This window comes from Amphiura filiformis, chromosome 5, assembly GCF_039555335.1.
Source record: "Amphiura filiformis chromosome 5, Afil_fr2py, whole genome shotgun sequence".
Taxonomy (NCBI): Eukaryota; Metazoa; Echinodermata; class Ophiuroidea; order Amphilepidida; family Amphiuridae; genus Amphiura; species Amphiura filiformis.
The window spans coordinates 48,900,790-48,928,271 of NC_092632.1; the positions used below are offsets into that span (position 1 = coordinate 48,900,790).

At 36.3% G+C, this 27,482-nt stretch overlaps 1 protein-coding gene across 1 annotated transcript; it reads right to left on the reverse strand.

The window, feature by feature from the left end:
- Window positions 1–228: 228 nt before the first annotated feature.
- LOC140153292 (elongation factor-like GTPase 1) lies at window positions 229–26,822 on the reverse strand. The gene is given in 20 exon segments (XM_072176001.1): window positions 229–1,386; window positions 6,324–6,508; window positions 8,122–8,996; window positions 8,998–9,129; window positions 9,875–10,022; window positions 11,339–11,470; window positions 13,053–13,191; window positions 14,472–14,665; window positions 15,041–15,177; window positions 15,651–15,750; window positions 16,287–16,409; window positions 16,832–16,968; window positions 18,095–18,174; window positions 18,514–18,637; window positions 19,314–19,486; window positions 21,322–21,516; window positions 22,240–22,373; window positions 22,836–22,988; window positions 23,898–24,004; window positions 26,733–26,822. Coding segments are annotated over 19 exon segments (3,441 nt in total). The 5' UTR covers window positions 23,989–24,004; window positions 26,733–26,822; the 3' UTR covers window positions 229–1,197.
- Between the last annotated feature and the right edge of the window lie 660 nt (window positions 26,823–27,482).

The following is a 27,482-nucleotide window of genomic DNA, read 5'->3' on the forward strand; positions in this document are numbered from 1 at the left end:
TATGCACAGTGATTTTCATCACATGTTCTAGTGCAGTTTTGTATTACCATTGATCCTTGTTGTTTTGCAGGTTTAGCACTTTTGTGAGCCTTGAACTGGTATAGCTTTTGGCTATCGAACTTTGCTTACTTCCTATGCCTACATTTGCTGGTTTTGCCTCTGCATATTGTCTAGTCTGTATTTTACTTGTTTCCCCACATCAAGTTGGTGTACCTTGCTCGCTTTTCCTTTCTGTTGTTTATATTCAAGGTATCCTCTTGTATCATTTATTGATCCTTGATGTGTTTTGTGTCCTCGTCCGTTGGATTCACCATTACCCACTTTTTAAGTATTAGGATTCAAATAGGAAAGCAACTTAAGTGTCAATTTACAGACTGAAATATTTCTTTCATTTGTAATTCAGAATAGTTGCTCTATATGATGTATCTGATTATGGTCCAGGAGCATGGTTGTTGGTATTAAAGGAAGTCTCCGGCAATCATAACATTATGCCTTATATGGTAGAAAAATGATTATCAAGCACAAATCACATCGTTTTATTTAAAACAAAACAGCCGGTGCAATGAGGCGCCAAAATTTTCTAGTGCAATGACGTAAAGGTAATTTTTGCTCAATTGTCGTCAGCCTTCCTTGTATTACTGGGACGTCATTGCACTAACCAATTTCAGTGCCAGGGCATTTGGAATATCGTGTGTTGCGAGACAGCTGTTTTTATTAATTTTTATGGCCAATATGAGTTTGTTTAAAATAAAATCATGTGATTCATGCCTGATCATTATTTTTCTACCATATAAGACAAAATGTTGTGATTGCCGGAGACTTCCTTTAACCCCATAAGAACTACCTGCCGATTGGTCAAAAAGTAGTTTTCATCATCAATTGGACCAATCAGCAACATTGTTAGAATAATTTCACTAAGCAAAAAAATTGGAGTGGATTATTTGCAAAGCTCCATTCTGATTGGTGATTAAAATGAAGATATCATGTAATTGACCAATCAGATGCAATGTTAGATCGGCAGGTAGTGCTCAGGGGGTTAAGAATCTCATGGATACATTCTGGTGAAGGAAATAATTGTCCAATCAGATGCAATGTTAGATTGGCAGGTAGTGCTCAGGGGGTTAAGAATCTCATGGATACATTCTGGTGAAGGAAATAACTGAATGGTTCTGTAATTTCTACCATTTAGTTCCCCGTTTATTTATTTTTAGATAGTGTCCTCTGTTTTTCTGCATGTTCGACAATCTTCTCGTCCACAAAGAGTCCTTTTCGCCTCCTCACATCATTCATATATTTGCGTGCTTGGTTCTCATAGTCTGCTTTCTCACCAAAGTGAAGTAGTTCTTCTTCAGTTGACGGCACCCAGTAGGGGTCACTGGTGATTACCTGTATTGAATCACACAAACAGAGGCAAATATTACTAGTTGGGAAGATAATGGTTATTGTTGGGTTTGGACTTACAGCAAGCTTTTTATAGGTCTTTGCACAGTACGCTTGACGCAAGTATCTGTGCATACCAAAGTTGGCTCTCATGCGCATATTTTGGGGGCTTTAGCGCCAGCCCCGGGTAAAGCAGGGGCGGCAAAAACGAAGGGCGGCGGAAGAAGAAGGCGGCAAAAGAATTAGTAAAGAAAAAGGGCGGAAAAAATGTGAAAAGTAAAAAAAAAATTGAAAAAATTGTACTATACATGATAATGTGTTGCTTTTAGGGCTGAAAATCCTTTTTTTTTTTTTTTTTTGCTCTTCACTTTTTCAAACCACCAAAAATTTTGGGTCGACCTTTTCGGGCGGTTGAGGAAGGGGCGGCAAAATTGAATTTTCTTCAGCCCCTCGGGGTAGGGGCGGCTACGGTATGATCGAGAATGAGATATTTTGCCTATATACATTAACAGCCCACATCTCATATATCCTCTGCACTGATAATTATTTCTGTGCAAAGTCTTTACTTTAGAATGAAACCATCAATCATCCTGAACTTGTTCATTTGTCATCAAGTGTCTGATTTTGAACAGGTGACCAATCTTCATCCATTACTTGTCAATTTGCTTCTTCTCGAATACTACATGTATTATTATAATAACATCAACTTTGTGGTCTGTATATGAAGCCCCCTGACACTCCATTTACATCACAGATCCTGGAATACATGTACGTCAATAAAATACCTGAGCGTGTGAATGTCATGATTTTGTCTGCCAATGTGGAGGCTTTTTATTGCCTTACGATTGGGATGTGGCATTTTAATGAGTATGCCTCAGTCAGAAAAAAATGAAACTTTTCAAACAAAATGACTGTTAATAGGCATATTGTTCTTATTTTGAATTATAAAATTCCAATAAAATGCTTTGCTTTTATAGGTCTTTAAGATTGTATTTTCATAGCAACTATGCCTTTTATGAATGAATAATTGACTAAATTTTGTTGTAGCAAACACTCACAGATGACTTCTACCTCAATTTAAGATCGTTATGCATAAATACATTGTGCTAATTTTTTTTGGCAAATAAGAAATTATCTCTAAAAGTTGTAAGTATTGCAACAAAATCCCTAAAACTGCCAAATACATAATCTTCATCATCATACATGTGATCACCTGCTGGTACTAGTTGATATTGGTAGCAGGTACATCAAAGTCTAACTGGGATCAGATAACCACACAGTGCAGTACACCTCAGAGGTATTAGGTCACATTATATCATGACAGAGATAGACAAAATATAGTTTATCTTATTTCTAGAGAAATCTGCTTTTCAATAACAATTAACATGGGAACAGTCCATTAGTCTGAAGGTCATTAGTCTGAAAAGGTTTAAAGTTTGGGTTTATGCATTTTAGGTAAGGAATATATGGTTATTAATAAGCTTAGGGTTAGTAATAGGGTTAGTGTTAGGGTTAGGGATATGATTAGGCTAGGGTCAAGGTAAGAGTTAAGCTTAGGGCTTGGTTTATGGTTACAGTTGTAGGTAAGGGGTAAGTGAAGTTTAGGATTAGGGTAAGGATTATGAGTTATAACCAAGTTAGACTACTGACCCTTTAAACTATCCACCCCACCTGTAACCCAAAACATACTGTAAAAGTGCATTTTGTGCACTTCATTAATTTTCACTTTTCATGCTCTACTAAATAAAGTGTGTAAATCTAAGCCTGCATAGAAAATGTGAAATTAGCAAAAGTGAAAATAAGCACAATATTTGATACTATTAAAGCATGAAAAAGTAATTGTAAAATTAGCGCTTTTAGTGTTATGGCATTCAATTTAAAACCTGAGCTGTTAAAGTGCAGTCTGTGTTTTCAAATTCATTCTAACCTATAGATTTAGTTCTTTCTGGTATACATATATTACTAAAAATTAAGCAAGATTAGCCATTCTGAAAAGGCAATGTATCCAAGATTTGAAATTCATAGGTTTCCGATGACATAAAAAACATTGTCACAGTTAAGTAGGAGGTTGTGGATCACGAAATGCCCCTTTAACTCCATTGACATTTTCAAGGCATTGAACTTATGTGTTATGATAATAAATCATTATTATTGTATCATGTTATCTAAACATTCTGCTGATAATGTGATTCCAGCACAAAGGCAAACTACATTCCACATAGACTTGTTGTAAATAGTTCCTATTATTATTGTCATGTTGAAGGCAAATTTGGCAACCATTGTTGCTACACATCAATAGTTCCCAAATTATGTCTTCAATTTGCATGACGTTTATGGGTTCAGACATTAAAAATGTCTCAATTTGTTTGTTTGTTTGTACATTCCACACTGAAAGACCTAAACTTTGGTTCACATCAAGCTCAATAGCAATGTAGGTGCATATTTCACTGGTCGCAGTGCTTATCAAATTATACGTATCAAGTAAACCACGCAAAGCGTAAAGTACACAACCCGTACATGGGCGGTTTGTCTGTATGCTAGCAGCACAACCACCAAAAAGCATTGACATCACTTCTGAACTTGAGGTGAACCAAAGTATTGATAAGAGCTGGTGTGACATTGTTGTAATTACTCTGCATACTGATGAATAGTACAAAACTACAAACCACCTGTATTCGCCTCCACTTGTATTATTCAAACTACAGAGGGCGATATACTGATTTTTGACAGTGCAAAGCCATGCTTGCATCGGTTGCTCCCTCCCATGTTGAGTGAATCGCCTAAGGCAATACACAGGTTTTATAGGGACATTTTATAGTAATCAATCTGAGATATACACATAATTTGTAAAGCTTTAGAAAACCTACAAACATTTTTGAACAATATGACATCCTGAAGAATTCCACCTACAACATGCCTCTAAATGATGGGTTTTTGATGAAAGGCAGACACCCTCCACAAAAACATTACACTAGATTGGTATTACAATAATACATGTCTGTACAGCTGCTTGTATCAGTAATATAGTTGCTCATGTTTTTTGTGAATGGTGTATGCCTTCTCATTTAGAGGTATATGCTTGTATATTCTACGGTACAATAGAAGATAAGAAATACTGAAGGCTATTCCCCAAATCAAGCAAAACAATGCGTTTAGTTTCTATTTGTAGATTCATGAGTCGGTGAAATTGCCCTCATCCATTATGTTATTTTTGCAATGACAACATTTTTTTTAATAACATGATAATGGATCTTTTATTTTGAATGATCATGATCTTTTATTTTAAATGATCATGACTTGAATTTAAGTACAAACGATTCTTGAGAAAACTAAACAAGCTTGGTTCCCAATTCCAGTCTGGATTGGTGCCAAGTGTTTAGTCATGTTTCTTTCATGTCATTTCACATCAAAATGCCATTTTACATGCAATAAAAAAAATTTAATATCTGTTTGTAGTTAACTATGAGAAAAGTTTTTAACACACATCTCCACATACGTAAATGACAGCCAGTGAAATAATTCACTGACCCTCCATGATTTGAACCTGGGACCTTCAGATCACCGGACCGATGCTCTGCCAACTGAGCTAAAGAGTCAGATGGAGAGGAGCAGTGATGTTATTATCAATAGGCCTTCACAGTTCAATGCCCGTCTTTTAGAATTAATAACTGCGAAATGTTTCAAATTCAATTGTATACAGTTTAATCTCCTGATTGTATCAAATGTCAAAATGTTTGAATTGTTTTGAGAAAACAATGAGACAATAATTGCATATTTATGTTCAATCTTATCCAGGTCATATCAAAACTAAAGGTGAGTATTGTCAGAAAGAACATAAAAGATCATATTTTCCCTAATATTGCTGACCTGTTGATGCATCAGTGCATGCATGATCTGTATGTGACGTGTGCTACGAATAAAAGATAAAATTCCATATTCAATCAAAACCCCATATTTTGCATATTTTCTTAAAATAATTGTCACTAAATCCGCAGACTTGGCACAAGTCATAAGTATTCTAATCACCATTTTTTAAGTGATTGAAAAAGAATTTTAACTTATTTCTCAGTTTCTCTTTATTCTCAGTTTGAGCTATATGTTTCATTTCGCAAAACAGAATAACATCTTTTTTTTAATGAAAAAAATCTGACATAAGGTGTAGTATTGGCATAAAGTGATTGTTCAAACATAACATCAAGGAAGGATGCACTTGATTGCACTGTAAATACAGCTGGGCTGTAAACCAATTATTGTCTTTTGGGTAATTGCAGAATACATATTGCATGCACCTTTATGTGTCACATACACAAAGGTAACAATTAGAATATAACATGTTAGGATTAGAGAGAGATACCGCCTGATAGGTGCACCTGTATACAGGTGCAACCTGTTTTCTGCAAGTAATCCTAATTTTGCCTGCATACATTTACGATTATTATGCAATCAATTGTAGGCATTCATAAAAGTTATATGATTCAAGTAACTTAGACAAATTCTTTTAATTGTATATTTGAAAATATGTTCAAGATATTATGAAAAAGAACCCTCTTTTCATTTTGCTGGAGAGGTAGCCGCTTTCCTAGTAAAAGACTCTAAATTTGATTACATATCAATATCTATTCAATTGTGGCCAATTTTCAAAATAGCCTCCATAATGTAGGGTACTGGTTGTAGATTTAAACAGGTCGCCGAACCCCATTTTCAACTATTTTTAGAAAAAATAGAGTGAGGTTGAATAGAAATGACATTAAGATTAAATTTGTTGTTGCTGTAGAAAATGTGAAAATAGGTTAGGCCCTAAGGTGTAAAATGTTTTTCTTTCATGACATGTCTTACCAACAAATCAGTTTTCAAATAAAACAATTAAAACCTGTGTTCAAGTTAATTGACAGCATAATTATATAATTGTCTCCTTTTTTGACTTCAGTAGGTCTATTACTTACCTCCCAGTGGCTGAAGAATAACTGAGGACTTGCCAACCCACTGGTTCTTTTCCTGATCTCTTCTGCAAAACCAAAACTTTCTGCTACTGGTAATGCTGCTGTGATATCAAAGATAGGAGAACCCTCACGCATCTCTTCTTGTAGCACCTGACCATTGCGCTTGGACACCACGGCATACATACGACCTGTATACAAGAAAAATGTTGGATGGGTTTTAGAAACTATCAATAGTATGCATGCACTCTGTAAAAGACAATTCATACTAAAAGTATTCTATTACTTTTTTATACTAAAATTGTTGATCATATCAATGAACAATCTTACACAGAACAGCTGCAGCTGCTGGCTTCAAAAAAATGTGTTCCACACAATTAGATGAGAGAATAAAAATTCTACACTGTCACATAATCATATTGAGGGACAAATGATGTAACACTTGGCTTTTCTGCCAAAATGGCCAACTTTGTGGAAGCTTGGTAGATAGCACATAAAATATGGTGTGATTTTAAAACCTTATAGCCCACTATCATTTTGTTGTCTTAAAATAACTATACACATTACACATTGAGATGTACATTATACAATATACATTCTTAAACTAACATTTTGATTTTGAAGGAAAAATTCTGATGTCAAACAATAATTGGCATCTTGGAAAAATCTTAACACACAATGATTTAGTAGTCTTAAAGCCTTAATGTATGATTTCCTTCAAATTTTAAATTTGTTATTGTATATTCAAAATGCTGAAATAATACTAGTAATAATTGTCGGGAAGGGTTTCTGTCCATTTTGAGCTGAAATAACAAGGTAAAGTGAAAGAAACCCTACTGGTTATTTTGGCCGTTTAACATGCAGTTCTATGGGTGGACATAAAGTCATAATCTTGAATTATGACTTTATGTCGAACTTTGCGCTGTTGACCTAACAACAAATTTTGCTGATTCCATTAAGGTGCAAGTTGGGACATGTGTAAACATTACTAATGTGCCAAAAAATCAGGTTTGAAAAAAATGAACCAATTTCATATTATAAGATCATACATTATGGCTTTAAAAGGACTATATGTATATTTTGCACACCCTAACATAACCTTTGTATGATATTCATTCTTTCTTGGATACCAAAAAAGCGTAAGTTTTACATGATTTTGAAGAAACCTGATGGATAAGGCTTTCCAAGATGTCAATTATTGTTTGACATCAGAATTTCTTTAGATTCTTTCAGCATGGTAAAGAATGTGCCAACTTCATCTGCCAACTTATTACAAAAACTGTAAAGCATTTTCAGTTCTCTGCAGTGTTTTTAGTTCTCAGTCCTGATTTTCTGCTCTTAGTGATTAGCTTTATTCTGGGCTTTGTTCTCCTTATTGGATGTTTTCTGCAGCAGATGATATTTAGCTGCTGCAGAGGATGTTGGCGGCAAATTAGCCGCTACATATTTTACAACTGAAAATTGTCCAGAAGTCTCTAACAAAGAACCTCTCTCCCTCATTATTACACTCAAGAAAATATCTATAGTATGGTTACTGTGGCCACCCGATTCCTAATGGACCTTCTGTCACAAAGACAAAATGGCAGTGTACTTACTATTATCTACTTGATACACCCACAAGTTCCACTTCAGTGAGAGGGGTGTTAAATTTCACCCCATAGGCATTGTGTGTATGTTGATGCCTTAACTCACCCAAGTGGAACTGGTGGGCGTATATGCATCAGCACCCCTCCACATCAAGTGGACCTGGTGGGTGTATTGAGTATACAACTAACAACAACTGGCATCATCAATATATCCTTACCTAGCGCTTCAGCAGTACATTGTATATCACATTTATACATAGCTGCCATTAGTCTCTGAGGCTGCACCTGGAATGCAATTCTACACCCTTCCTTTACAGTAGATATAATCTGACCAGATAGAGGTCCATAAACCCTGCGTATGAGACTACCTGCCGGACTGGAAATTGGACTTGACAAGTCAGGCGAGCCCACCGGAGTTATGCTCTCCAAAGTCTCCACATCAATGCTAGTTCTATCAGAACTTTGTATTGGTTGAACAGAAGAGTCTACAACTCCATTGTCTTGGTTAGGATTGCCTATGTTGACACTGTTATGTTTACCACCCTCTATTTGCCAATATTCTATAGCAAAGCATACACCCATCATAGGTTCTTCACATTGAGGCCCAGCAAGTGTTGCAAGCTGAAACCCACTCACAATGCTGTTATCATACTCTCGTATACACCCATTTTTTCTGTCCGCTTCTTTGTCCAAACATTGCCATATATTTACTCGATCATAATCCTCAATCCTATTCAACAACATATTAGGCCCGTTTCTCCTTGGTCCAAATGACCAAATTTGGTTTATAGCGTTGCGCCACTTTTTCCCTGATTCAACAAAAGCAGCTTCAAGTTTTTGCTTCAACTCCAGCAACTGTTCTATAGCAGATTCAGTTAAAGTTATAGTCCCCAGTTGCTCGCCAGGTCGACTTCCGTAAGTTACGGCAGAAAACTGATCTAATATCCTCATCAATTCAGAATTCTCCTCGAGTATTGCCGTGACACTTTCAGGCAGAGGTATAGCTCTTAGACGGAAAGTACACTTCTCATTGGAGGTCTGAATTTCCAGTTGTCTGTCCTTGGAGATGATGATACCTTCACTCTCAAATTCTTGCCATGTCTTGTTGTTTGCGTTGGTTGATGTCATCAATAACTTCATTCACCATATCAATCTTAGGTGGAATGATGATGGTCTCGCGGAATGGGATTATAGGAGCAGACACGTCAATCTCTATCTTCGCAAATCTGAAATAAACAAATATACAAAATTGGCGAGAAATCTTATCTGTGATGGCAAATCATAATTTTGTTTCAACAAAGTACCAAAATAATATGTCTAAAGTTGTGTATTTAATGAAGTAGGTTAAGGAATGATGTTAATGTAATCATTCTTAGTTTGAAGTGAATCTGCAATTTGTAAGTGGATTGCTGACATTTAAAATATGCAAATAAGCTGTTCCTTAATAATGCAAATGTTGTAATACAAAAGCAAGCAGCACAAGAATGCATCAAGCTTTATCACCCTAGCTATAAAGCTCCAAAAGAGCATGACTCTGTATTTCAATAGTAAAGTGAATTAATGGAATGCTGGACTTAAAAAAAAAAGTAACATTAATAAGCTTATTAACCCTAACATCAAAATATTAGAGTCTGGGTAACTCCCCTTCAGCAGGGCTGGGCTGGAAGACAGGGCACCTGCAATCAACCACCTTGAGGACATTATAAAAGATTAATGTATAAGGATGTATTTTATTTCAGCAGGGCTGGGCTGGAAGACAGGGCACCTGCAATCAAACCACCTTGAGGACATTATAAAAGATTAATGTATAAGGATGTATTTTGAGCTTTTTACAAACTAGTACTCCTCCAAAATCTTACAACTAATTTCTTTCTTCTAATCTTGATTTTGAAACTAAAGCCTTTTTATAAGTGTCTAACATTACTTTGCAGAAGATACATATTTGCTGAATTTCTGAACACTAAAACGTACCTTTTTCTCAGATCATCCAGACATCTCTCTAGATGGACCTCACCAGCAGCAACTATCACATGCTCTCCTGTTTCTTGTAGTAGTACTTGAACACATGGGTCTGCTTGATTCAGCAACTTCAGTCCTTGTAATAGTGCTGGCATTTCAGCTTAAACAAACACAGAATTACATCACAAAATTACTGGGTGATACAAATTTGGGAACTGTAATGCCCCAGGAAATTCTCTGATCACAGGTTGTAAACGCAAAATGTGTGGTAGCGAGACTGCTAATATAGGTGGAACATTTCATTTGACATCATTTTGACATGAGGTCAGGCGTGGTCTGACTTTCAAGAAATAAGGCCATGTTCCAAAAGAATTGTAAAGCCTTGGACTAACTAAATGATGTTCATGTTTCAGAAACTGATACAGCCCTCGAATTAAGGATCTGAAGGGGCACAGCAACTTTTTTAGGGCAAGTTGATAATTGCCTTGGATTTTCACTGAAAAGGGAAAGCAGCATAGCAGTTTGTAATATTTCAAGAGGGCATCATGGCAACTGTTGAAAATTTGAGAAGGGCACTAAGGCAATTTCTCAAAAGTGAAGAAAACACACACAAATAGTCTGATAGATGATTTTATAATGAAGGGCAGGGCTGGGGCACCGACGGCAACTTCATCAGAGGGCACTGCAAGTGACTGCCGTCGGTAAAGGACATATTTTGAGGGCATTACGGCAGTAGGAATGGGCACCCACAGCATTATACCATCGGTGCCATGGGTTAATTCGAGGGCTGAACTGACATTTGAGATTTGGGGAAAGGTTTGAAGGCATCACACAATGTTTGCTGCTCAAAGTGATCACCATTATTATCAAACTCTACCTAATGTGGACTAACAAATAAGCTAGACTAGAAGAGTCTTGTTTCTGAATAGCCCAATGTGTAATGTTATGGGCAATCAATAATATTAGATTATCAGACAAAAACAGGGTACCTCCGGAATATTTTGATGAAGCTCTGAAATTCAACTCTAGTAAGTATTTTTAAGCATATGCATGTAGTGCTCAGCTCACCTAACCAGAACAACACCTTACATGTATATCACAAACAAGCATGCACTGATAATGAAAGAGTACTGGGTGCATAGCAAAATAATTGTTCACTGATCATGAGCAACAAGTAAATATGGCCGAGTCTGGACTCTGTTAGTCTTAACCTCTTTGAAACTAACTGAACCCTTCATTGTATCCTGCAAATATGGCTGAATTTGGACTCTCTTAGTCTTCACCTCTTTGAGACTAACAGAACCCTTCCATTGATACTATCACCCACTAAAATGTGAAGCTATTCCTACTTGTAATTTGGTAAGTATTTGTCAATTAAGTTGGTCATTTTGAAGCATATAACTCAAGCCCAAACTCATTTATTTGTGGCTGCCTTGATGATGTTCATAATTACAAAGTCAACAGCAGCAAACTTACCGAGATGCTTTGGTTCAATGGCAACTCTGACAATTGGAACAGCAGCAAAGGTCATGGATGTAAAAGCCGGACATGCAACAGTACTGGATAGGGTGGCTGACTTCAACACCAACTGCTCTAAGCCACCAATACCTAAATAAACAATAAAACTATACCATTACATTCGGTTAATTTCACAAACATATAATCTGTCATCTTACATACTTTTGCATGTGCTATTTTTGAGCAATGGAGAAATAAAGCATAATTTAGTTGATCATGTCGTACAGATGATCAAAATACCAAAATATAATATCACTTGATTAGTCTTCTTCTTAGTGAGATGTGAATTAGAAATTCTGCAATACAAAATAATGAATCTTTGTGTCTTTCAGCTTCACATAGCGATGTAGTCTCTGTTTCCACAGAGAGACATAATATTTGTCGTTTGTGCAACCTTTGTAAAAAAATTCCTAAGATAATATCTGTTAAGACTTCATTGCCCAAGTCGGACACTATGCAGTATTAAATGTTACAACTCGACAAATGTCAGAGTTTTTCTTAGAACATATCTTGAAAAGAATATACCAATGAACAGCATGTTTGTTTTTTGGGTTTTTTTATAGTTGTACAACATAGTTCAAGTGTTTATCCTATTCCACAGAACATAACATCTACTATTTTGGTATGGATATTACTCAAATTACTTTGTATTTTATGAATCTGACTCTGTTTTCTTACCTAGTACATTTCCAGCAGGTATCTCTGGTAATATTTCCAGTTCTCTTCCCATCAGTAGATAGAGATCACTGACAGTGAATTCACTGATATGGAGATCACTCACATCAGTTTGTATTTTATGAATCTGATTCTGTTTTCTTACCTTGTACATTTCCAGCAGGTATCTCTGGTAATATTTCCAGTTCTCTTCCCATCAGTAGATAGAGATCACTGACAGTGAATTCACTTATATGGTGGTCACTCACATCAGTTTGTATTTTATGAATCTGATTCTGTTTTCTTACCTAGTACATTTCCAGCAGGTATCTCTGGTAATATTTCCAGTTCTCTTCCCATCAGTAGATAGAGATCACTGACAGTGAATTCACTGATATGGAGATCACTCACATCAGTTTGTATGTTATGCATCTGACTCTGTTTTCTTACCTAGTACATTTCCAGCAGGTATCTCTGGTAATATTTCCAGTTCTCTTCCCATCAGTAGATAGAGATCACTGACAGTGAATTCACTTATATGGTGGTCACTCACATCAGTTTGTATTTTATGAATCTGATTCTGTTTTCTTACCTAGTACATTTCCAGCAGGTATCTCTGGTAATATTTCCAGTTCTCTTCCCATCAGTAGATAGAGATCACTGACAGTGAATTCACTGATATGGAGATCACTCACATCAGTTTGTATGTTATGCATCTGACTCTGTTTTCTTACCTAGTACATTTCCAGCAGGTATCTCTGGTAATATTTCCAGTTCTCTTCCCATCAGTAGATAGAGATCACTGACAGTGAATTCACTGATATGGAGATCACTCACATCAGTTTGTATTTTATGAATCTGATTCTGTTTTCTTACCTAGTACATTTCCAGCAGGTATCTCTGGTAATATTTCCAGTTCTCTTCCCATCAGTAGATAGAGATCACTGACAGTGAATTCACTTATATGGTGGTCACTCACATCAGTTTGTATGTTATGCATCTGACTCTGTTTTCTTACCTAGTACATTTCCAGCAGGTATCTCTGGTAATATTTCCAGTTCTCTTCCCATCAGTAGATAGAGATCACTAACAGTGAATTCACTTATATGGAGATCACTCACATCAGTTTGATCGCTAACATTCTCTATCTCCTCTGCCTGAAAAGAATACATCAACAGTTTGTTAGTAGCATGTAGACTGATATTGGACCTTGTTATTTTGACACCTAAATAAAAGTTTTTTACGATGCCATCATCATTCAGCATTGTGTTTATCTGCTGACACTTGACCACCTGGTGACTGGGGGATTGTAAACACAACACTGAATTAAGATGCTGTGATGGCATCGCATGCTAAAATGCTGCTAAGCAAAGACTCAGAAAAAGTGGTGCTTTCAATGCCTCCTTGCAGGATTTTTGTCAATTTGCACAGGAGTCATATGACCCATCACATGATATACATATCATGTGATCCATCACACAATACAGGAGTATCACTTATCTCATTGTGTGATACCTGACTATCACATGAAATGGGATTGTGATACAAGTTTACAAATCAGAGACCTGTGTTAAGCGTGATGTCATGACATGACATTTGTTAAGAATGTAGTCATGACGATGAATACAAATGGCCTCCTCACTCCTCTTGTAAACACTCCTGGTCCTGATTCAACACTGTAATGATCCATAAGTTCTGTGTTGTATTCAGTGATAATTAACTTATAGTAGTATGTTATGCTGGTTTCATACTTTATGCCAGTTGCTGATCAGCGGCTTGATGTTTAATGAATTCTGCTTACACTTTTCTGCAAGTGGAGCGGCATGCTGCTGAGTGGCAGCAGCATGACTCTGAAACCAATGTTGCCGCTCAGCACCGCTCTGTGCTCATTGGCAAAAAATAGTATCCTGTTCTCATACGTCAGAGCAGCACCGCTTTTGAGTTGACTTGATTTGAATTTCTAGCGATCTTACCGCAAGCGTTTTTGGTGCGACTGCGCAGTGAAGCAAAATCATCATCACAGTAAGAAGTGATAGGAGAATACAAAACCAGCATCAGACCCACAACATAATTTATCTTTAAAAATCATCATAAATAGATGTGACTATCAATGAATTGTTCAAAGTCATCTTTTGACTTGAATTAAAGGTGTAAAATATCCAAATGTAAAACTTCAACTAAGAGAATATGAACTCTTGTTTTTATGAGGAAATTCAAGGATAACATATGTAACATTCTCTTATTGTGAGTCTTTTTTCATGTGATACCATATTGTTTTTCAGTCATCAGATGATCAGAATACTCCTTTACTGATGTGTTGCTGATGAGCTACTGGTATTGGGGAGGGAGAACTGGATCTCTGGTCCTCCTTTGGCTAAGCTGCTGTTCAAAATAATATGATTGTCAAAGTGCAGCTACATACAACATAACTACTTACCCCTTCTAAAGCTTTTTGAGGTTCATGTTTGGGACCTAACACCAACAACTTTTTACCCTTGCTTAGGGTACCACTGAAAACTCTAGCAAATGCTATGAAGGTCTCGTCCTGCTCTTTCTTGGCTGGTTTCTCATCAGTTAGCTCAAAGATTTCATCATGGTTGGAAAAGGCCACAACCTTTGGAGCTGCTTCTCCTGCAACAAAAGAAAGATGTCAACAAATGTTTCTTAAATATATATTTTTCTTGTAGGTTTACCAAAAAGTTGAATTTGTGCCCACTCAATGTAATGTGATGGCCGGAGACTCGGAGAGATTTTGAGTTTTCAATTTTGATTTTCAATCAAAAAATTGTATTGTGTATTCTGGGCAAAAGCAAAAACTACAGCAAAAGCATGATGCATCTACTTTACAGCAAGATAATTGAAGAATAAAATCAGTTTGTTTTATTTTAACCAAAATGGGACTTAACTGTGGAATTAACCTAATCCTATAGAAGGAAAAATATTACATTGATATCAGACAATTTATGAAAATATCTTTTTAGGAGCAGCTTTCATCTGTGTTATTACCTTTCTCTTGTTTGGTTTCATCTGTTTTTTCTTCCATTTCTTCACCAGCTGCTTTCAATTCTGTTGCTGCCTTCCTCTCTGCATGTCTTTGTCTTGCTTGCTCTCTCCGCTGCTCAAGTTCCTCTTGTGTCAATGGGCTAAGGAACAAATTTTGATTGAAATAATATATCCAATCCTGACAGTTCCTCACATAGTGATTTACAGTCCCAAATTACTTACAGTATTCAGTTCATAATCAGGGGTGGAAATAATTGGTTTCTTTGTCATCAACCAACAACTCACATCTATGTTATACCCCCTAAACTGATGCATATCTTAGGTAGAAGGAATTTGACTTTAAATTCAACTCATTGTTGCATTCTAAAACAGCAGTACAGTAATTTTATGATCAGCTACTTGACAAGGAATTGGTGACTTCACTTAACTATGTGTTACCTTCTTAAACAGCAGTCTAACCTATTTCAATAATCAGTTACAACTTGTCAAGTATATTTAAGCATATATCAAGGTGTCTTGAATGCATCTATTACCTGAAGATGTCCACACTGAGGAAGTTTGGTACCTAATTTCAGATTGATTTGTAGGTATACACTTTGATATTGTGACTTACCGTTGCCTGTTATGAGGTAATGTCTTACTCTCAGCAGCAAACATCTTGGATACATAAACAATCACTGGGGCATCTTCACCGGAAGAACATTGCTGAAAGGCTGCAAAAGAAAAAATATAATCATGATTCATACTTATTCAGAGTTTGTCACAAACTATATGAAGTCTTTATTAAAACTTTTTCCATATCGTGTTTTTTACTCTATCCATGTTTTTACTCTATCCAAAACAAGTCACCGCTTACAATATTAATGATGAAAGAATGCATTGGCATAGCGAGGGTTTTCAATTTATTTTGTGCAATCTGTTGCATTAGGAATTACACCCAAACATATAAATCCATTCTCTACCCTACCAATCAATATACCGTAAAGATTTGCCTAATGGCACACATGGGCTTATTTGCCTTTGGGTAAATTTCCTGTATAACTAGAGAGCTTCTTTCTCTGAAAATGTCAACAAGAATTAAGAATCCTTATTTAGGTAAATCTTCACGGTAGGGTACTTCTATGAGAGGGATGCATTCATCGTTGTGTGTTCGCAGTTATGAGAAGTGCATTAGGAACAAGTCAAAATTGTTGTATCTTAACACTCTCACACCCCATCCCCACAAGCAATACATTCTTGGATCATTTACCTGTTTTTAGATTTTGAGTCTGCTGTGGTAGTGAATCAAACCTTCGTCCTCCACTGCACATCAGTTTGTCAATTCTCTCTTCACTTATCTCAAGTGGGCTGGGCAGCTTCTCACAAACCATGCCTACATGAAAAGATATACATTACAAAATGCATTCACAAATTAATACATTTTAACATTTACACTATTTTGCAAAGACCTTTCGCATGTGATGTTATGCAGATTAATCGGCGTATGAGGTGCTGATGTGATGATGACGTGAACCCAACCTCATGTGTACGCCATAAACTGCGCCAAGTGCAAATGGTCTTTGCAAATAGGTGTATAAGCAATGTATGTGGTTTGTCACATTCATGTGTCACTTCTGTAAATCACTTTTTAACAAATGACGCACAACATGGTGCACACAGAGGTTACTGATTTTTACGCTGACGGCACGGAGGTCCACCGTTGAATATTAGTAACCATGTTCAACGTTTGCATTTTGGCAAATAAATAAAAATGATTGGATCGCATGTATCGAGTTATGAATTGGTAATAATTACCTAGTGTTGCCTTAGAGATTGGTATCCACTGGTTACAGATAGCCTGTAGATGAATCTTAGGGTCATTGTTCCTCAGATCTCTGGCTGCTATCTTCAGATCTAATGACTTGATGATCTTATCCATCTTCTCTTTGTCCCTGTAGTAGGTATTGGCATCATATAATTAGACATGATATTTTGAAAACTAGAAATTGCTCTTCTGTTTTAAGTACATTCATTATGTGGGCAGATAGTAAACAAATGAATGTCATTATTAGTTGAAACCAATCAGACATACTTTTTTTTATAACATATATACATTATCATATTTGTTTTCTATTTTGTGTGCTTTTTCTGCAATCAGTACAGTCAGTTAGCTAACTTTAAGCTCAACAATTTTGTGGTACAAAGCAGTGACTACAGGGCCATATTATTTCATTTCAATACTCCTGAACCAACATAGATAGATCTGAAGACGATCATTGTTATATCATCCTGTACTTTTGTACATAACCTAGCTGTCCGATTAATTCACCACTCGGAGAGTAGCCACATTTGCATATTTATAAAGGCTATTTATTCTGAAAACATAAATAATGATAAAATTGGATGGGTTTTTCTCATGATACATGAACTTATCAGTCTCGCTCGAGTTTTGACCAATAAATTCATGCATCATGCTTAATCCCTCCAATTTTATATCAAAATTAGCCAGAAGTCTCATGGAAGCCATGCAAACATGGTGGGATGCAAAGAGAACCAAAAGTTACGGCAAAAAATATTAAAAAATTAACTTCATAGTGTGGTGTGCCACAACCAGAGAGGGAAGAAAAAGGTTGTGGGAAACTTGCTAGGGAGCAACACTTTTACAAATTGCATGTTTTTGGTTTTCTGAGTAGAGGTAAATAAACAGAAATAAATTAGTTAAAAATATCAAAATGTAAGGTGAATTAATTATGTACAGTCCAAACTTCTTTTACCTGGTCAAGATGGGCCCAAGCAGAGCCCGGATATATGTCTTAAGTAATAAAATCACAAAGCAAAAGATTCCTCAATATTAGGTAATAACACTGAAGATATATAGTACAGTATTTTAGTACTGTATACAACACAGACATGACTAAATGCTTCAGAGCATGAAATGAAGGTGTTGAAGCATTAAAAAATGTGTTTTCTTATGAAGATCACACAGCCGGAGAGATCCATATAAAAGAGGTCCAGATAAGGGAGGTTGCCTGTACATAGTTTGAGAGAAGATATATCTTTATAGCTCCTGCTACTCACCTTCTTATCAACACTGTTTCATACATGGCCCAAATGTTATCAAGTACAAACTGAACAAATAATGGCTTCTTCCCTTTGGCCTACAGGAAAAGAAAAGGAAAACATGTTAAAATCCTGAAATAAAAAAATATATAATATTACAAACACTTAAAACACCAATTCTTTCATTTAGATCACCCAAGCTATAAAGGTATGGCATCAAGGTTAAATAGTGGCCACATACCTTTCAGTCAAATGTATTGAGCATGCCTTTTATCAATAAGGGAAATTATGGTGTAAAAACAAGGCTAATGAAACTTTTGGTATGGCCTCACAAACAGTAAAAACAGATGGACTGACGTCTAGCAAGCAAACATATACATGTACAGGAAACTCATTGGAAGGTCTATATAAAATTAAAGTAATTGATATGAATCTACCTGAGCTCCTTTCATGATGCGTTTAGTCTTGGTATTGAGGAAGAAGTCACCCCACAGGGTTTTGCGTAAAACATCAGCCTTCACTCCAAGCTTGGTGGCATACAAATCAGCAAATTGATTGATCCTGTCATATTGCAAACAAAAGCAAATCATTGAGACATTCAGTAACATTAAAATGCAATAGCTAAACAGATGTTTAAACCCATCAAGAAAATCAGAGATAAAGGCTCTAATTAGGGGTTCATTAACCCCAATGCTGAAAGTGATTTTTGGCTATCGGAAAGGAAAGAAACAATGAAAAAGGACAGAAGATAAACAAAGAAATCATTTGGTACCCCCGGAATTCGATCCTTAGACCTCCATGGTGCCAAGCACAAGATCAGCAACTGGTAGCCACGGTTCTTATGATTGCCCGGCTGACGAAAGCGTATATATGACCTACGGTGATGCATCATGGCATCTGCCACGTGGATGCATGCATCCGCAGTGGTTTTGCTTCATATAATATTTTATAGAATTAGGGTTAATAGAAAACATCCAGTCATGTATGTATGCACCTACTAACTACTTATATCACCCAATTTCGCAAATTAAAGTCCCTTGTGTACCTTCCTGAATGTTGGCAACAAATTCGCACAAGTCAGCGGAACAATATAGGACAAGCAAAGCTGCCTGTTGGGTCTACATTCTAAAGCTTTAACAAGGCAGTCTAAAACTCAAGTCCTTAAAAAAGACCATTAGGGAGCAAATTTGCAGCTTCTTTGCAAGCACAAATAGCCCTACATGCCCTCATGTCTTACCCAAATCCCCATCCATCAATAGCACTAGCAAAGATCACATTTCCTTGATCAGGTGAAAAATAAATGTGTGAATCATCCGTTTCTTCTAAGCCATCACTCCAATCATACACATGATCCTCATTCTTAGGCTTCTCCTTGCTAGCTGGGCTTGATGGAACTTTGTTTTCATTCTTCTGCAAATAAAGAAAATATTATTAATTAAATGGACAACTGCAATTAAACTTCTGAAATCAATCACGTCACAAGATGACACAGCATTACTTGTGTGAAAACATTAACATAAAGGTTAAGGGATCTAGAATGAGCGTTTATGGCGTTTCGACAGTATTTTTTTGTGGGACATGAGAGCACCTCAGGCGTATTGAATTGCATTCTGAATACTGAAGCATGTCTTTCTGATATCAAATAATTTTCATTTTTGAAATTCACAATATAATACAAATTTTATGACAAATTATTAAAATTTGATATTTGTCAAATTTTGATATATAACAGTCCTCGAAATAAATTTTATAAATCTAATGATATATTCTTAAAGTGTATGTAGCTGGGAGGAAAAGCCGACGATCAATTGAAAATTTTGACCTTTTATATTGAAGATATGGATTTTTTCCAAAAAATCCATATCTTCAATAATGAAAAGGTCAAAATTTTCAATTGATCGTCGGCTTTTCATCCCACCTACATACACTTTAAGTATAAATCATCAGATTTATAAAGTTTACTTCAAGTACTGTTAAATATCAAAAATATCAATTTTAATGATTTGCCATAAAATGTGTATTACATTGTAATTTCAAAAATCTAAATTATTTGATATCAGAAGGACATTCTTCGTATTCATAATGCAATTCGATATGTCTGATGTGCTCTAATGTCCCACAATAAATACTGTCCAAACGTTCATAACCCACCCCTTAAAGGAACACACGTGAAGAAATGAAAGAAATGAAATGAAAACGAAATGTGAAGCTTTTAATAAAACTAACCATGCTAAATACAATGATTTTGACACACTGAGGAAGGACATGTACAGGGAAAATCTGAAGCAAAAAATCGACAGTTATAAACATAACCTGGTATTTTGTGGTTTACAGGGGAATGAGAAGGAGAAATGGGAAACAGAGAATGGCCTACATGAGTTTTGGATACAATGTATGGGGGTTCCCGAAAATTGGACCCACTCTATCATTTTACTTGACTGCCATCGTTTAAAAGCACAGCAAGGAAGACCAATTAACATTGTGGCTAAATTTGTCCAATTGGGAGACCAAGATTTCAAGTATCTATGAGTAAGGTACTAATTTTCAAATCATTTTAAATACTTCATATATTTATTCTAAAATACTTGCTGTTCTTAATAATATACTATATATTTTGTTATGTTTTAAGTTGCATGATTGTAATTACAAATGTTTGCCGGCATAATTTTATGTGTTCTGTCCTTTTGTCCTCTTATACTTTATATGTTTGTAAAGTAATGTAAGATGGAAGGAGTTCTCCACCTCTGGCTTCCTTTGGCCTTTTGGACAGCTCCGCCATGCCTAATTAGTGACAATTTAATTAACATATTAACTTAAAAATATCTATGATATGTATGTAATGTTATGTATTATATTGGCATGGAAATAAAATAACTATCAATCTATCTATCACTCATGTATGTACCCCTGTTGTAGGCATAGTGTGCAAAATGTGCATGGGCCTGCAGTACGCTTTTAAGATGTAAACAATGTGTGCAAGAGGTTCAATCGTATTAGAATTCCACAAAGTTCTCATGATGGTACCTTGTTTTTTCTTAGAAAACTAAAATAGATTTTAGTGATAAAGATAATATTCAACTGAACAAGAATAAGAATAAAAGATAGGAATTTTGTTTGCTAGTATCTCCTATTGTGCAATAGAGGCTAGGCAGGTCCAATAATTCTTGCAGTCCATGACTGCATCTATTACTTGTTCAAATAGCCTTTTGTGTGACAATCATTCTACGATTATTCTGTGAGTGTACCTGTGAAGTTTTCTCCATTACATCCGAAGCAAAGAGGTTGCCAACCACTGCATTAATTTGCTCCAAAACTTGCTGTAGATGTAGATGGGCCTCCAAAGGGGTGTATTTCAGCTCTGTGATCAGACGGTCTATCTTATTCAATACTAGGCATGGTTTGATGTGCTCCAACCAGGCTTGTCGTAACACTACATGTGTCTGCAAATGAACAGGTTAAGAGTGAAGTTTACCAAATAGTTTATTGTGAGCCCTATGTGTACAACCCATACAGGCATAAAATAACTTGATAAATAATTTGATAATAATTTGATTATTTTGCAGTTGCAACTTCATTCCATAGCATTTAGTCCATTATCCCCAGTTTCCATAACCCAAAATTTTATGAAAAAATTATTAACCTCCCCCCCCCCCCATTTCCTGGTGAAACTGTGGGCTATAGTCACAACAGTATTTACCATTTCAAACAACAATCATCAGCATCCAATCTTGTGAAAATGCTAGCTTATAAATTACATTCCACACTATCCAACCACTTCCCAAGGTCAGATACAGATTTCTTTGGTTCACAAGCATTTGATTTTGAGACTTACTTATACTATAGACCCAGGATCTGTGATATTTCACTACTGAAGTCTACATGGCCAGGGGAGTCAATCAAAAACACATACATACCTGTGAACATACCCCTTCTATGACATCAATAACCACTAGAGCGCCATCACAGAGTCTAACTGCTGTTGATACTTCGCTACTGAAGTCTACACGTCCAGGGAATCAATCAAAAACACATACATACCTGTGGGCATACACCCTCTACAACATCAATAACCACTAGAGCGCCATCACAGAGTCTAACTGCTGTTGATACTTCGCTACTGAAGTCTACATGTCCAGGGGAATCAATCAAAACCGAATACATACCTGTGGGCATACGCCCTCTACGACATCAATAACCACTAGAGCGCCATCACAGAGTCTAACTGCTGTTGAGACTTCGCTACTGAAGTCTACATGTCCAGGGGAATCAATCAAATTCACTAGGTACTCATCACCATCTATTAAAAAGACACATCACACACATTCTTTACAAAGTTACAGCTACATGTACACTGATTCTCATGTGTTGTACAGGCCTACATGTTATGCAAATAAAATCAGCCATTCTAGTACTTATATCACTGCTAATATAACCCAAATCTTTATCACAGGCTAGCATATGAATTGTTCAATTTAAAAAATAACACCCTTCAAGCTGATATTGATATTTACCATAATGTGCCTAAAAAGGCTTAAAGTTCGACACCACAGTGTTTTTATAGTGTAACTACAATGTACAATGTATGGTAACAATGTCAATGTTGTAAGGAAATACTTGAGCACTTGTTGCATCCCCCTGATGAAAAAAGTTGGGCAAGATGATTTTGTTAATCACTAACATTGATCACTCAGACCCTAAATACATATCCAGGAATTCACATGCATCAAGTGTCCCAATGTGAACTTATTATCTGTCATACCTTGATTACAGTGCAGTGAGATGGCACTTGATTTCATGGTAATACCGCGTAGCTGTTCATCCTCTCTGCTATCCATATAACGCAGCTTACCAGCCAAACGGGAAGAGATGATGCCATTGCTGGATATCAATGCATCCGCTAGAGTTGTCTTACCTACACAGGGAAAACAATCACACATTCAATATTGGATAAAGAATTTAAGGAAACTAGTCTATTACCATTACAAGGCAGGTTTCTAATAGTAATACCAAAATAAAAATTCCCTTAAAAAGAAATAGTTCTCACCCAAAAATGAATGGTTGAATTCCCAAGATGGCTTTATACTTGTCACTTTTGCAATGAAATTTTCCAAGCAAATGGTAATCACTTTTGTTTTTGAGCATTTAGACTATCTAGTAATCTGATATTTTTTTATTTCTTATTTAACCTGTGTGAATCATTCAATATCAAACACTGTTCTTCCATGATACACTGATTGGAACTGGCTGTCATGAGGTCTTTGTGTTATTCATGGTACCCACAATTCAACAGTAATGGAGAGAACAGGCAATTAATTTTGGGATATTTGACTCCACCGGGAATTGAACTGGAGACCTCTTGCACCAGAGCCAAAGACCTAAACTGCTGGGCCACCCTACTCTCTCTAAAAGTGTGTCTGTGAACCATGCCAAACAAACCCAGACGGGCTGCCCTTTTATGCATGTTTACACATAATAGGCACACATTCTAAACTGTGACCAGCAAAATATGCACCAATGTCAATACCAAGCTCAAAGTTTGTTGTACACCTTTTCTGAACTAAATTTGACTTAACAATCCTGGTGGTAGGTTACCCGGGTAGGTTAATGATTTGTCATTGAGTTACATAAATAAAGCTGAACTTATTATGAACTCCCAAAAGAGTCATTACTTTTAAAAAAATGACTGATTACTGATCTAAGTAACATTATGTAAAGCACATACATATGGAGTTACATAAAACATACATAAGCCAAAATCACTTGTCAAAAGTGAACTTCATTCAAAGTCAGATAACTTAAAAATCTAGAGATGATTCCTTACCATGGTCAACATGAGCCAGGATACAAATATTGCGTATGTGCTCTGGCTTCTGTTGGAGTTCCGCCAATCGCTGAGGTGTTACAGTCCTCATGGCTACACTTTCAATTCTGTAAAGAAATAGTGACAATAGTCATGTAGTTACATGTACCGGTATGTAATTGAATTAGGCCTTCTTGTGACAATTTAAGCACAAGATAGCCAGGCCCTTTACTTTGGGCGGGTGGGTAAGATAACATAAATTTCTTCAAATTAAGATTTATTTTTCATCCTCCTCTTCTCTTCCCCCTTTTTGTTCTGTTGTTTCAACTTTTCCTATTTGAGATTTGTTCTCAAAGGAGATATGGTTCATTGAAAATGCCAGAAAACAATAGAAAACATAAGAATTCCTCTTTGAAATATTGACTTTTAAACACCAAGTGAGGGAGCAATTCTGGCAAGTTATATATCATTCTAAAGCATCCAGAGATTATGAATCCGAGCATAACTCACAAATAAAGATTTGCAACTTTCCTCTCATTTTGTGGGAACAGGTCTCATTTTTACTTCCTCTTCAGATTTCTACCAGTATTTTGCACAGACCCTTCTCACTCCCTGAATTTGGCAATGTTTACAGCATACATGTAAGACATGTACAGTTACAATATTAATATATATCTGCATGACGCATGGGAATAATTTACTTAGTGCAAAAGTTGTCAAAATATTGCTCTGCAAATTGTCTTAATTTTCATGATTTGGATTTATCATATTGAGCAGCATTCTACTTGTGATGTTTCTACACTGTCTAGAGAGGGTCTACAGCATCTCTGAGGTAAAACTGACAAATACAAGGTATATTTCTTGATGCTTGAAGTTTGGATTTCTTAAATGTTATCTTATTCAATGTATCCAAGTAAATTAAACTTGGAATTTCTGATACTTAAGGGGGTACTACACCCATGGCCAATTTTGTGCCTATTTTTGCATTTTTCTCAAAAATTATAGCGTATTGGTGACAAGTAAAATATGTATATTATAGGGCAAGGACTACAACTACTGCACTGAAAATTCAGCAACTCAAAGCAAGTAGTTATTGATTTATTGATCAAATATTGGTTTTCCCTCATTTTTGACTGTAACTCCACAACTGTTGTCTGTGTTGAAATAAAATTGCCAGTGCAGTACATGTAGTTGTAGTCCTTGCCCCTATAATATACATATCTTACTTGTCACCATTGAGCTATAATTTTTGAGAAAAATGCCAAAATAGGCACAAAATTGGACAGGGGTGTAGTACCCCCTTAAAAGATAATTTCCAAGCCGTCGACCCCCCTACGTCAGACGAGCGTGATCGGTGGTGAAACAATGCCCGAGATGACCCACCTCATTTACAGCCGGTTTCTGTCGTCAAGTCATGTTCGCAATACAGCCACGTTGCACAAGTGAGGTCGAGACTAATTGGTGACGTCGATAACAACGGGTAAATAAAATGGCTGGGAGAACTGAGAAAGTCGTGTTTTTTAAAAAATGTTTCATCGTGACGATTAGAAACCTCAAAAAACTTTTTGACCGCGCTTGATATGCTAACGATATACAGGTACATTGAAGGATATAAATTGGATGGTAAATAAGCCAAATATTGCAAGAAATCTACTCGCTAGAATCCTAGCGAGCCCGCAAAAAAATGTCCGTCCATGCGAATGTAATAGTGACAACGTAAAAATCCCCACTAGCCCCGACCAAGTCCAAGAGAATAAATTACCACAGACAACCATGCAACAGACAACAAATTATTTTGACGATGTGTGAGATTTTAACCATATTCCAGCATTTTGCGTGAGATTTACTACCTAGGAGTGACATTATACTACCTTGACGTGAGACCGTAAGAAAGTGACCCAATGCATGAGACTCACGGCCAATGCGTGACGTGAGAGTAGACAGCCCTGATTCAGATTTAGCTAGCCCTAGAACTCTGGCCATAGTATCCGTTTTTACTTCTACTAGGGCCAGAGGCACTTACATTGAAAAATTAGTTGGAGATGCTTGAACGATCCAGTACAAAAATGACAGCATTTCAATGCTTGATCGAGGTCACTAATTAACATGATAAACCCACTTTAGAACACACAATCGCCGGTCATTTCTAAAGATGCATTTATACTCAATCGCTTTTGGAGAAACCTGAATCGCACGCATGGTCAGTGTACTAAATCGCCGTCGTATTTGCCTGGTGAGCATGCGCATGAATCGCTGTTTTTCAAAAGCGACACGTTCACACGTAGGCCTATCTATATTGACCGTCCTCTGCACACGTAACTCATTGTAGTTAGCGACAATGATTCAGTCTGATGATGAGTAACCCGTGGGTATAAACACAGCTTTACACAATGACTAATTTACATAGGCACAAAAGGCCGTGTTCATGTACCGTTACTCAGCCAAACATGGCAGAGTAGGTCCCGGATCTTCTGTACATGTTCCTATCTCCTCAACGTTATACCTTTCCAACAAGGAAAGAGATACGAAAAGCGAACGTCTAGATTTAGCTGACAATCACAGACAATGACACACTATGCAACGCCAACTTATCCAGGAACCTATATAGGACTGAGTGCAGATATCAGAACTTGATACCATGACTACAGACTTACATGCTTATACTATTAGAACTAAAGAACCTAATAATGATGATGTTCTGAATTATGAAGTGCCGAATTTGGCAGACATGACACACACAAACCGTGCAACGCAAAGCAAAGTATATCCAGTGTGACAAGGCAAACGTCGTACAATTACGTAAAATTACTGAATTCAGTGAAAATCCTAAGCTTCTTTTGACCATTCTATACTTACACTTCTGATAAACATACAGTGATATTCTTGATTTCACATTGCCAATCTGTTGCGAAATCGTGTTGACAAATTTGTGACCAGTGTCGTGACCTTGCCTTTGCTGACTTGATCGACTTCCGGGTTAGTCTGGATCCACAGCTGATAGATCCACAGCAGCCAGTTTTCTGCCTGCTGAGGAGACTATACCAGGGATTGATTGATTGATTGATTGATTGCAAGTTCATGTCATGTGTAAAGTTAAAGTTGATTGATTGATTGATTGATTGATTGGTTGGTTGATTGATTGATTAATTAATTGATTGATTGGTTGATTGATTGCTTGATCGATCGATCAGTCGATTGCTTGATTGATTCACATTTATAGGTGAAGAAAAAGAAATTGAATTCCAAAAAGAAACCAAATAATTTCATAATTTAGGGCCTAACAAGTTCAACCTGCACTGCAGATTGATTGATATTAGGTCCCCTATGTTTGATTGATTGAGTTGATTGATTGATATGTTAATTGATTGATTCTAGTGAAGAATTTATTGATTTGAATGATGAATTTAACTGATTGATTGATTGATTGATTTGAAAGTGATTTATTTTATTTATTGATTGTTACCGGTATGTAGGCGTTGATTGAATTGATTGATTGATTGATATTGATTGACTTGATTGATTGATTCACATTTATAGGTGAAGAAAAAGAAATTGAATTCCAAAAAGAAACCAAATCATTTCATTAATTATTACAACTTGCACTGC